This window comes from Bactrocera dorsalis, chromosome 4, assembly GCF_023373825.1.
Source record: "Bactrocera dorsalis isolate Fly_Bdor chromosome 4, ASM2337382v1, whole genome shotgun sequence".
Taxonomy (NCBI): domain Eukaryota; kingdom Metazoa; phylum Arthropoda; class Insecta; order Diptera; family Tephritidae; genus Bactrocera; species Bactrocera dorsalis.
In genome coordinates this window covers 3,776,505-3,789,139 of record NC_064306.1, presented here as the reverse complement: position 1 = coordinate 3,789,139, position 12,635 = coordinate 3,776,505, and the positions used below count along the sequence as shown (strand labels likewise).

The 12,635-nt window shown below is 29.0% G+C and overlaps 1 protein-coding gene across 13 annotated transcripts in view; it reads right to left on the bottom strand.

Annotated features, from left to right (window-relative positions):
- Nucleotides 1-12,635, bottom strand: part of LOC105232036 (phosphorylase b kinase gamma catalytic chain, skeletal muscle/heart isoform) — a 32,579-nt gene that overhangs the window by 13,678 nt on the left and 6,266 nt on the right. For all 13 annotated transcript variants that reach the window (XM_011213604.4, XM_049454094.1, XM_049454095.1 and 10 more), the window contains 2 exons: nt 410-588; nt 51-335 (listed from right to left, as the gene is read on the bottom strand). In XM_011213604.4, the coding sequence (XP_011211906.1) occupies nt 51-335; nt 410-588 (464 nt within the window). The remainder of the gene's footprint in view (nt 1-50; nt 336-409; nt 589-12,635) is intronic.

Below are 12,635 nucleotides of genomic sequence, written 5' to 3'. Positions count from 1 at the left end.
TAATCCAAAATATGCGTACATTTAAGTAAATTATTTATGTCTATACACACCTGTTAACTTTTCGTCACCCTTCAGTTGTCGCGCAAAACCGAAATCTGTTATTTTAACATTATGATTTTCATCGAGTAGAATATTTTCGGGTTTCAAATCTCTATGTACAATATTCTTTGCATGTATATATTCGACACCCTCAAATATTTGTCGCATTATGGTGCGTGTCTTCTTCTCCGACAACGTTACAACCGAGGTGAGGTAATCGAAGAGTTCACCTTTCGGACACAATTCAAATACTAAAAAGACGAAAGCATCCGATTCGAAGACATCTTGTAGATCAACTGAAATAACGGCAAGTACATTAAATTAGTTGTGTTAATATTGAAATGAATTTTTTCGCCTTGAGACTACTCACTTATATAGGGATGCCCCATAACTTGTCTGAGTATTGAAATTTCCTGTCTTGTGGCTTCGAGCATATGATATGGATTGGTATCCCCAGCTTCTGTGGCGGCGCCAAGATCGATGATTTTGGCGGCAAACTCGATGCCGGTCTCCTTTTCAATGCAGCGTCGCACTGTGGAACTGATGCCTCTAAAAAATTGAAGAAGAAATATAAAAATAGTATTACATGTGTGCTTTCTTACAGAATTAACTTTTAATAAAATAAAAATAAGACGTTTTTGTTTCGAAATTGCATACAAAGTAAATATATACATATGTATGTTTAGGGAAATAGAAATCTAAAAAGCAATACCAAATAATAAAGTAAAGTAAAACTATATTTTAAAATTACATAATTTTCCATACTGAAACTGTCAATATTTTCTAATCTATATTCCATACTAAAAATGAAAAAAATTAAAAAAAGAGACTAAAATTTTTTTTTTATATCAAAATAGATATTATAATGTGTTGTATTTTTTATTATTTTGCCGATAAATTTTTCGCATATAATATACACATGCTATATAATATCGCATAATTTTCTTTGTGCGGTATTCCTTTGGTTAACATATAAGATATTGGCCACATTAAAAACAAGTTTGCGATAAAACTTTTTTCTCATTTTAATCAATAATAAAACTGTTATTGAAATTTCTTTTCATTTGAGTTCGAAATCTTGCTTTCATCTACAAACTGTTAATCTCAGCATATTTTCCACACGCGTCTTAGTAAAAGTAATAAATATTTGCATTTCACATGATTAGAAATAAATAAATACACGCATATGCAAGTGACGCATGTGTGAGCGAACAAGAAGTGCATTGTAATACGCACACATACATATGTACATACATATATGTATACGTTGGTAGATTTGTACGATTTACACAAAATGAGGACACTTTTATTTAATATATTTTATAAAACGGCAAATCTAAAGCGGGCACAAACAAACAATTGATCAGTCAACCAACCTTACAGAGTCACACAGTCAAATTGGCAAATAGCCGGAACGTAGAAAGTCCACACAGTTCAAATAATTAATTATATGCGCGCATATTTATTGAATATAAGATAAGTATGTAATACTTATACATACATATATGTAGGCGGCAATGACACAAACACTCATATACACACACAAACATACGTTTGCATACATATGTGTGTATAATGGGATTGTAATTACAAATAGATTGGAAATCGGAATGATAACGCAACATTTGGACTTTAAAGAGTAATAAGTGTGGTTGCATTTAGAGTTCATATGACTTCTGTTTGTGTGTATATGCGCTTATGTGGAAATATAATAAAATTATAATTTTTCCCATTACAATTACGCACAAAGAAGTAATAAACACAGATTCGACACAATTTTCTACTTGATTGTTGAAGCGTTATTTAGCAACTTTAAGCTAGGCATATAATTTAGGGAAGTAAAAAAACGTACTTTCCTCCCAAAAAGCTGCTGAATTGCCGGAATCCCCGAGATCGGTCCGCTAAATCATACAGTTGTCATACAAAATGGTCGATCAAAATCAAGTTGTAGTATGGAAAACTATTTTATTTACCAAGATATCTTCAATAAATTTATTCAAATCTAATTCCTATAGTATATAGTTGCCATACAAACTGACCGATCCAAATAAAACAATTCCCACGACAGCCCGTTCTACGCACCGGAATCGACCCGAATTTTATCCGGCCAAGAGCTGTTTTTTCGGCGATCGAAACCCGTTTGGATCGGTGGGTATTAAGTTTAACCGATCCAAATAAAGTCCTTGTATGGCAAACCTTTTTATTTATACAGATATCTTCAAGAAATTTGGCACAGGTTATTGTCCAAGGCAGAGCTACAAACTCCGAACAAAGAAGATGAATTTTAACATTTAAATTACGCGTTATAACCTTTAATTCGCAATTCAGTTCGCAGAAATTTGAGATTTTCATAGCAACTGATCTCTTAACAGTTTGATGGCCACTGTCGTTATTGATGATTTGAAAAGATTTTGTGATTTGTGTACTAAAGTGCAGTCTAATGCAAGTCAGCGAAGAATGCAAACGTAATAAAAGCGCAATTAAAAATTAGAATCGACATTAAATGGTAAAAAACTCAAAACAGCAGATATACATATGTATACATGCATACAAACGCTTTCATACACCTAAGTGCCCCATTCACTTTGTAATTGCTGCATAAATTACTTAATAAGCTTGCTTAATATATTCTTTGCTAAATTAAAATTATTTGCAGGTATAATGCACACATTGAGGCAGTCCCACACACTGCTCTGATCGATTATGACTAATTCTTTCAATTTTTTTTTTATTTATTTTTTTTTCATTTCATTAATTTGTTTTATATTACTTTTAACATTGTATAATTATTGCGCATCATTTATTGATATTACTGATTTTTTTGTTTGTAAAATTGACGGCAATAGTTTTCGCATCAGAGGCAAGGCAAACAGCTGGCTGACCTACACATATGCATCTGTATATATCTATTTATGCCTAATTGTACTTATGTAGGTATGTATATTTGCGCTTATTGCATTGCATTAGAAATTATTTTAATGAAATAAATCCAGACAATTTAACTGATAAGGAAAACATATATTTTTTATACATATACATATGTATGTACAAAAACAAATGCATTTAGTTTGATATTTGTATTTTTCAAATTTTTTTGCCTGAGCGGAAATGAAACAATGTGTAAATATTATTTAAAAAACGTTAAATATAAAACAATACAAAAAGATATAAAAAAAAGCAAAATATATATGATAATAAAAATTAAGAAAAAAACATATGTATGTATACATACAAAAAAAAAATATTTTAAAAAATTAATAATATGCAAAAACAAATAAACTGAAAAGGTTTAATATAAAGTTAATTTAAAAACAATAACTTAAGAGCTATGGTAACTATAATTTCAATTTTATTATAGAATTTACTATTATTTGTATTTAGAGCCTTCACAAGATTATTTAAATTAATATACAAATATTTATCTGTATACTAAAGTTTATAGAAATTTGCATTGCTAATTATATTTATTTGTAGGAAAATTTTAAGAAAGTACTTTCAGCGAATTGTAGTGATTTCAAGATATTTTTGCGCATATATACATATTTCATTCAAAATTTGCACGCACACATACACATCAACCAGTGGCTGCATGAGTATAAAAAAGCGTATTGAATCATTTGTGGCATCCAAAGTCTATACACAACCCGAACGCCCACACAAATTCATAAATATGTATGCCAAACACGTTTATATGTATGTAAAGCCAATAACGAAAAAAACACAATTTTGTAGCCGCTAGTAGCCGAACGGTCACCGGTACTGGGATGCTTTGCTAAACACCGGCTATGGGCAGTCAGCAAATTAACGGTACACAATTTTTTAATACATACAAATAGAGGCGGGGGCAAACAAAAATACATACGTACATATTAGAACACATAAATGTAATATGTATGTATGCAGAAAGTGCATTGACGCTCAAGTTCAGTTCAAGGTCACAGAGGTTTGCCGACGTCTTTGAGAGGGTGTGTGAGAGTAAGAAACGGATTATTTGTGATGAGATGCTTTGTACACGTATTCATACATTCATACAGATTTAAAATATTTGGAAAATATTTTTCATCATATAATCAACGTATATACATATTTACTCGCTTTAAATGGCTGAATAATATAGGTAAAAGTATGTAGTTAAGCAAGTGCATATGTAAGTATGTCAGACTCAGGTATTGTCTTTGTAAGAGACCACGCTCCAGACGCATGGCTTGAAAAGTATCAGCAAAAAACGAAATGTAGGCGGAAAATGTGTAATCACATACATAATTTCATAATTGCTGAACACTCCGGACAAAGGTGGGGTGAGGCGTCAAGTGGGAACCGTTTGCCTGGCTGAATGTATGATATTCTACTGGCAATTGGTGCGGATCATTGTCATCTATTTGTCATTGCGGTGCTACAGTTTAACTGCTGCTTCGCATTTACCTTTATTGTATTGCCTAACATTTAATTAAAAGCTTAGGAACACAATTACATGCATGCTTGCTAAATGAAAAGTTAAGTAATATAGTAGTAATAGATAATCAATTGCATGCGCATGTAACGCATGTGTATGGTATATTATGTAAATATGTAGATATGTACACGTAAAATAAATTAATTTATAATACATACTTTGACATCAAAAATTTTATATTTAAATAACTATTATTATTTATGTAAAATTTATATGAAAAAATTTAATAAATAATCGATAATTGAAATATATTCGAAAAAAGTTTATATTTAAAACTTTCAATTACATATATCGCTATTAAAAAAAATTAAGAACATTGAAGGAAAATACGGAATCGCTTATCGATTCTTAAAAAAAAATATATATAAAAAAAATAAAAAAAAAAAAAATATTAAAAAAAAAAATATTAAAAAAATTATAATAAAAAAAAAATATTAAAAAAAAAAATATTTAAAAAAAGATATAAAAAAAAAAATATTGACAAGAATTATAATTTATTTTCATTAAAACTATTTTATAGTGGAAATACTTTATTTTTTGGTAACAATATGTGTGATTATATGGAAAAAAAGCTTCAGTAGAATTAAGGGGTTATAAGCACGCCAATAGATTCGAAACTTTCACACAACCATCATCTTAGATATTAGGTGTAGATCGAAAACATACGATTTTCGACAATAATTTCATAATTTTTTAAGACTCTCTAAATTTTAAATTAAAAAAAAAAACTTTTTTTTTTGGAAAAAAAAATATTTGCAAAAATCAAAAGTTTTGATTAGCCTATAAAAAAAACTAATTAATGTTAAAAAATTTTAATAAAAAATAATTTAAATATACATACAATGTATCTTTTTTAATGTAATTTTTTATTTTTTACTTTTAAAAACAGAAAAGCAACAAATTTTCCAACCAATAGTTTATACAAATTAGTAGCATATCCAAAGGCGCAACTCAAACAATTATCGAACAACTTTTTTAAATATATTATATATACGTTACTGATACCTGTGCAGAACAAGAATAGTCAAAATGAGTTATATACATGTATATTTGTTTATATAACTGTTAATTAAATATATTTATTTAAAAAGTTGAAGATATTTCATGACTTAAAAGTCGTTTCTACTTATCTATGTACGTCAGAATTTTAGAGACGTGCCATCACGTTGCACGGGAATGCCCAACCGGGAGATTTTACACAAATAAATTTGTAAGCAGATATAATGCCCGACTAATGCAATGTAAGCACTGCATCTCTACACATAAACTTACTCTAAATATTTAGTTTGTTATTGCAATTTATCATATGCTAGTTTGAACTTATGACTGTTGACTTAAGGCTCCCGCAAAATTATTAGCGAGAAATGATAAACAGCAAAGAAAAACAAGAGAAAATAAATCACACACACACATTTACAATGAAATGGAAGCAAGTAAGACCCTACTCTGCCGTTTAGCTTACAAGCGCTTATTGCGTCGCAATAATTACGCGAAAATTACTTAAGCAAATAAAATGCTTAGAGAAAATGTATTCATTGTTCTTTTCTTCTAGCTTATAATTTGTTGCTACCGCCTGCCTGCCGTGTGATTGCCGAATGCAATGGGCGCGTGCGTGTATGTTTTATTTTTTGCACACTTACATACATATAGATGCACATACATGCAAACAAAAGTGCAAGCACACACTTGTATACAAATGAATATACATAGATACACACATACATACATTTGTATGTACATATGTGTGCATTTAGGCAGCTGCACAAATTTACGCGCGTCAAGTAAAAGCTCTGTAAGCTCTCGGCTCATTTCGCAAAATATTTTATCAATATTTGGCTATTACTTATACAAGAAATGAAATAAACAACTACTCAGTTTGTAAAATTCCAATCAACTATATTGTAGAAAAAATTCAAGTACTGGCTTATCGTTTTTGAAATAGTACATACAAAAAATAACTATTTCACAATTACAAAATATTTAGACAAAAACGGCTTGAAGGTGTTTGTTTTGGTAAACTACCAATAATTACTTATATTTACATATACATATGTACATATGTATATCTGATAACGCATCAGTGCAGAAAAATTTAGCCTATCTTGAGGCGCGCCAGACATTTTCAGTACTTGTAGAGAAAGTAGACGATAAATCAATTGAAACGTTCTCTATAAAATATTTTTTTTAACTTAAGAATTAAATTTTAAATTCATTTTATTTTTTTTTTCAAATTTAACATTTTTTTAAATCAATAAGTTCTATACAAAATGTTTTTAAATTTATTTTTAATTTTTAAAATTGTTTTACTTTTAATATATAATTTATTTATTTTTTTCTTTTTTGAAATTTTAAATTTATTATTTACATTAATTATTTTCTAATTTATAATATAAGTTTTTTATTTAAATTAATTTTACTTTTTTCAAAATTTTTAATTTTTTTAAATCATTGAAATAAATCTCTATAAAATATTTTTAAATTTATTTTCAATATTGTTTTCTTTTTTTAATTTTTTTGAAATTTTAAAATTTTTATTTACATAAATTTTTTTCTAATTTAAAATATACATTTTTAACCTTTTATTTAATTCATTTAATTTTTTTTTTCTAATTTAAAATATATATTTTTTTTATTTTATTCATTTTTTTATCTTATGATTTTTTTATTTAGAAATACGCGAGCCTTTCAACATTAAACTAATGAAATGCAGAAATAAATAGAAGCTAAAGCATTACTATAAGGTATACACCCATTTACTGCACATACACACATGTATGTTGCATAGGTGAGTAAGCAAGTATGTATGTATGTATGTACGTATGTACAAGTTGAGTGATCGCTCTACATTTCGAAAGCGTGTGACAACAGTTGAGATTATTTTCGTTCGAATGATTTTCTATTTATCTATATGTCTTATGTATAATATGTATGTATGTATGTACTTCTATGAAAATTTTGTACAAGTGTATTATTCGCGTGCACACATACAACTGTGGTATATGTATGTATGTATGTTTGCACATACGTATTTACTTTCCTTTTTGGTTTCCACTGTCTGTCTACCATTAAGCGGGACATAGTTTTTTTTCTAAATGAATCAATTAGTTTTCTTTTTCTTTTTTTGTTTGCGAAATGACCCTGATTTCGCACAAAAAATATATAAATAAACAAAAGGCTTCACTTTAATTTAATTATGTTCTCTGTTTTGTTTTTGTGTCGTTTCTTCGCGCTATATTGGCACTTCTTGGCACTAAGAGGCCAATACTTGCACATATGTATGTACACAAAACTATATTTGTATGTGTTTGACTTTAGTCAAAAAGTTCAAATTTATTAAACTTCACAAAAATGCTTGACAAAAGTCAAATAGAAATAGAGGCATGTATACAAACATACATACGCATGTATATAATAAATATATGAACTTTTGTATATGTACATATACATATATAAGTAAATATCTATGTATGTGTAAATGTGTCAGCTGTTGCAGAGACCGGCAGCCAACGCCGGTTTTGACAGCCGAATTTCTTAAGCACTCGCCACCGTTATTCATTCATACATATGTATTTATAGCTATTTATATATATTTATATCATTCTGTATAAATTATTCGTGTGTCTGTTATGATTTGATTAATTTATTTTGATTATTATTGTGCTCTTCCTTTTTTCGCCATCACAATTAACTTACGCAATAGTTCATCACTTTGTTTTCTATGTGCATTACGCACACACACGTATACATTGTTCACATAGCTATGTATGAGGCTATTTTTATTTTTTCTCATCTCTCTACTTTGAGTTCAACTTTTGTCAGCTAGTACGTAAGTACCTTTGCATATACATATGTACATACATATGTATATGCACTCGTTACTAGATATGTATGCATGTAGACACATAACTTGTTTTCTTATTTAAAATTAGTGCGCATCACGGTCACTCAAGTCTTTTATATTTGCTCGAAGTTAGTATTAATTTCAAGAAGGCATATGCATACATTTACATATATGTATATGAGTTATCCCAGCAAATAACGACACGTGCAAGGAAACAAATATACCTTCGATGCGAACTCGAGGGTGAGAGTAAGCGCAGCAACATTCATCTACCTAAATAATTGAAATATATTAGTTAAATAGAGTTGAATTGGTGGGTACTAGCTGGAAGCTGACCCAAAATAGTGAGAATCGAAGGATGGAACTAAGCAACGTGACATCTCTTTAGCTTAACGCCGATGCTTTACGTCAGAACTCTTTACGTGGAGCCGACTACCGAAGCCATTTTCTTATAATATAGCACCATATGAATCAATAAACGTAAACAAGACTTGTCTGACCTAAACACGAATTGAACAACAGCCCGTTCTACGTACCGAAATTGACTCGGATTTCATTCGGCCTAGAGCTGTTATTTCGCCTATCTAATCCTTTTTGGATCGGTAAATAGTAGTAAGAAAATAACTCTGACAATTGAAATGTAAAGCGCACTCTAATAAAATTAGTCTCAGCGCCTGATTATAGGCAATAATTTTTAAACAATCGTTATATACGAGATTTCCATCAGCAACGATTTCACAACGATGATTAATCAAAATAAAACATACGATATGAAAATAAAAACATTTAAAAAAAACAAGTGCACTTAGAAAGTGCTGAATCTAGTAAATTATATCCACAATATCGTAGCGTAGTTGTTTTTAATATTTACCCAAACAGAATTAATCATCACTTCAACACAAAACGCAAAAAATAAAACAACAACAAAAGTATATATGCATATAAAATTTAATAAAAAAAATTAAAAAAAAAGGTGGAAAATGCATGTAAACAGAAAAATATTAAAATTGGCTCAAATTATGGTGCTCTAAGAACTCGAAAAGTTGAAACTAAAGAAAACATAATGAAACTGTCAATTCAGCACTGCTGCGGAAATGCCAAAGGGTTTACGAACCATTCGTGATGCGTAATAATATTTATAGTTACATCAACTATACAAATGCCAAAATAAAAAACAAATATAAAATAAAAAAATTAAATTAAAAAAAAAATTATTAAAAAAAAAAATAAAATGAAAAAAAAAATATTAAAAAAAATTTAAAAAAATTAAAAAAAAAATATATTTAAAAAAAATTAAAAAAATATATATTAAAAAAACAATAATAATAAAATTAAAATCCAAAAAAGTACAAAAAATATCGGAAAAAAGTTTAAAAAATATATCAAAATAATAGCAAGCAAGCAGCAGCGACATAACATAGTTTCGTACATATTTATATAACTGCTGTAGTATTAAATATCATTACATTGAAATTGAAACAAAATTCATTTACCTTTACACAATTCTGCACAACAAGAGTGGATAACAAAAAAAATTCAAAAATTATAAACAATTCGTTTTGTAGTGATAAACAACTGCACAGGCAAGAAGCGTCGAAATGCTGACTAAAAACAAAAGCACAGACATACACACATCCATACACATAAAGCAAGATATTTTACCAACTGTCAAAGTTCCTTGACACTTTACAACAACCACACTGCCGTTGTGCAGCATTGTTTATGACACAGCTGCAGCAAGTGGCACATTGTCCTAAAACAGCGGCGGCTCGACTTGACTTGGCGACTAGGCTGCGTGTGGCTACGCCGCCGACGGCACGTTGCGGATCCCATTGCAACGTGAGCACACACTCGAGCGGCTTCTCACGGCGTCAACAGCAAATTTTGATTTGTTGAATTGCACTTTATTTGTCTTGTCTTTTCTTTATTTAGACGTTGTGGTTGTTGTTTTTGTATTATTTGTTTATGTTATTGAGCTATTCGCCTTCGTATCGGATAATTAAAGGCCAACAAATTTGGTAGTTTACATTTACAAGTGTATATGTGTTTTATTTGTAGTTGTTGTAATTTTTTGTTGAAACCTTACCCCCTCATTGATACTGCGCTGAATTTATTGCAATTATTTATTAATAATTAATTTTAGTTTGACTGCGTTCGTACAAAGGTTTTTGACTTTTGCGCCAAAGAGCGGAAACAGCGCTTAAAATGTCCATATTTTCGGCGAAAGAAATATAAAACAATGTATCGAAAGCTACAAGTGTTTCGAACTTTGTGAGAAGTTCGTTAACGGTTGTGTATTTGCAAAGGATTGAATAAGAAAGTGTAGAAGTTGGAGAGGAGAAAAATAATTCGACGTCGCTATTAAATTACTTTTTCATTTATATGTATTTTTAGGTTATAATTTTGATACATGGTAAGCAATGCTTGAATTGTACTGTGACTTGAATAATCAGTCACGATTTATTCAGATTTCACAAAATTGGTTCGAAACACTGGCTTTTTGGGGAACAATTAAAAAAAATGCGGTAATAAAAAAACGACCAGGAGATTTACAGAAACAAAATGTCTAAATTTATTGTGGGCCGAATGAGTTAGTTATGGAGGGCACAATAGTTGTGGAGGCTAGCAAAAGAATAGCACAAAAGTAGTGAAACCTCAGAGCAAGACTGAGAGCATAACAATTGGTCTTTATTGGAAGAATCTTAGGACTAGCTAAGACGATGTTCTGGTTATAAACCGAGGAAACCCCTATAACGACACATAGTATGTTTTTTTCGTTTCGTACTCTGAAAAATTGGCTGATAGACACCTCTAAGAAAGGTTTTGCAAGTTAATTGTATCGGCAATTATTATTATCAGATGGATAAATTCATATCACACTTCCAACTACTTGAAAACATACTTCGTTTTGTGAATTTTGCCCCGTTTCCCATTATGATTAAAAGATCATACTACCAACGGCTTTAGAGGTGTCTATCAACCAAAATTTTAGATTATGAAGTGAAAAAGAATTCGTTTTATTTGACCCACCTTAATGTTCATACATACTAATTAGTTTTGCTTTTCTAAAAACATTTACGTCTGTTTCATTCCCTTATTTAAGCAAACGTAAAAGCGTCTTTTTTCCGTTTGTCTCCAATGACGTCAAAGGCAATTATTCAATCGAATTGGCGAGGGACGAGCCTCTCGAGACATTGCAATTGAACAATGTCAATTATTGCAATGGCTAAAAGAAAAAACCAATATAGGTACATATAATAAAAGTAATGGTAGCTTTAGAAGTGGAAAGTTATAAAAAATACTACATAAAATTCGAAAAAATTAGATTTTGAAAAAAAAACAATAAATTAAAAAATTTCAAATTCGGAACTAAAAAGAATAAAAAAAATGTTATTTATTGGCAAATTTAAGTATGCAAAAGTAGTGTCGATAAAAAAATATGATTTATTAAAAAATTAATTTAATTTTTAAAATTCTTTAAAACTGGAATATTATTAATACAATATATATACATATGTATGTATGAATTTGTTTTCATTTCAAGTCACGTGCATATTTCTGAATATAAATTGTGGTGAAATCAATTGATTTTATAGATTTATGACGTTAAGGTTTCAAAAAGCCAATAGATGGCGCTGAAGTAGAGTTATGTGAATATTTTTTATGTTTTTAAGATTTGACTTAAGTACAGTATACACTAATTTGAGATTTTTAAATAAAATAGATTTAAAAATTTTGAGTAACAAAAAAGTGTTCAATATTTTTAAAATATTAAAAATTAATATTAATAGTTAATAGTCAATAGTCAATAGTCAATATAGAAATACAAAATTTGTAAAAACATATTTTATCAGAGATTTTAAGCGAATTAATTTTTTTTTTATTTCAAAAGCATTAAAACTAGCACTAAATATATTGGCAAAATATTTTAAAAATAAAAAATTTATTTTAAAAATTGTTATAAAATAATTTAAAAATATATATGATGTAAATAAGGTGGTAAAAGGTGTATACGCAAGCTTTGGCAAAACATGCAAATAAAAAATTGTTTAAAGAAATTAAATAAAAGTCAGCAAAACGGTTATTCATGTAGAGTTTATTCGCAAACATGAATCACTAGTTATACTTCTACGTTTCTCTCTCAAAAAATTCCACTATGGCCTGGCATGTGACCAGTTTGGCATATTATACAGAAAATAAATAAAAATGAAAAAATAAAACTAAAACGCGAAATTAAGCAAACCTTATTTTCTCAATGCCAAAATCACATGAAAACGTTAATTTTATTTGAATGTACTACAT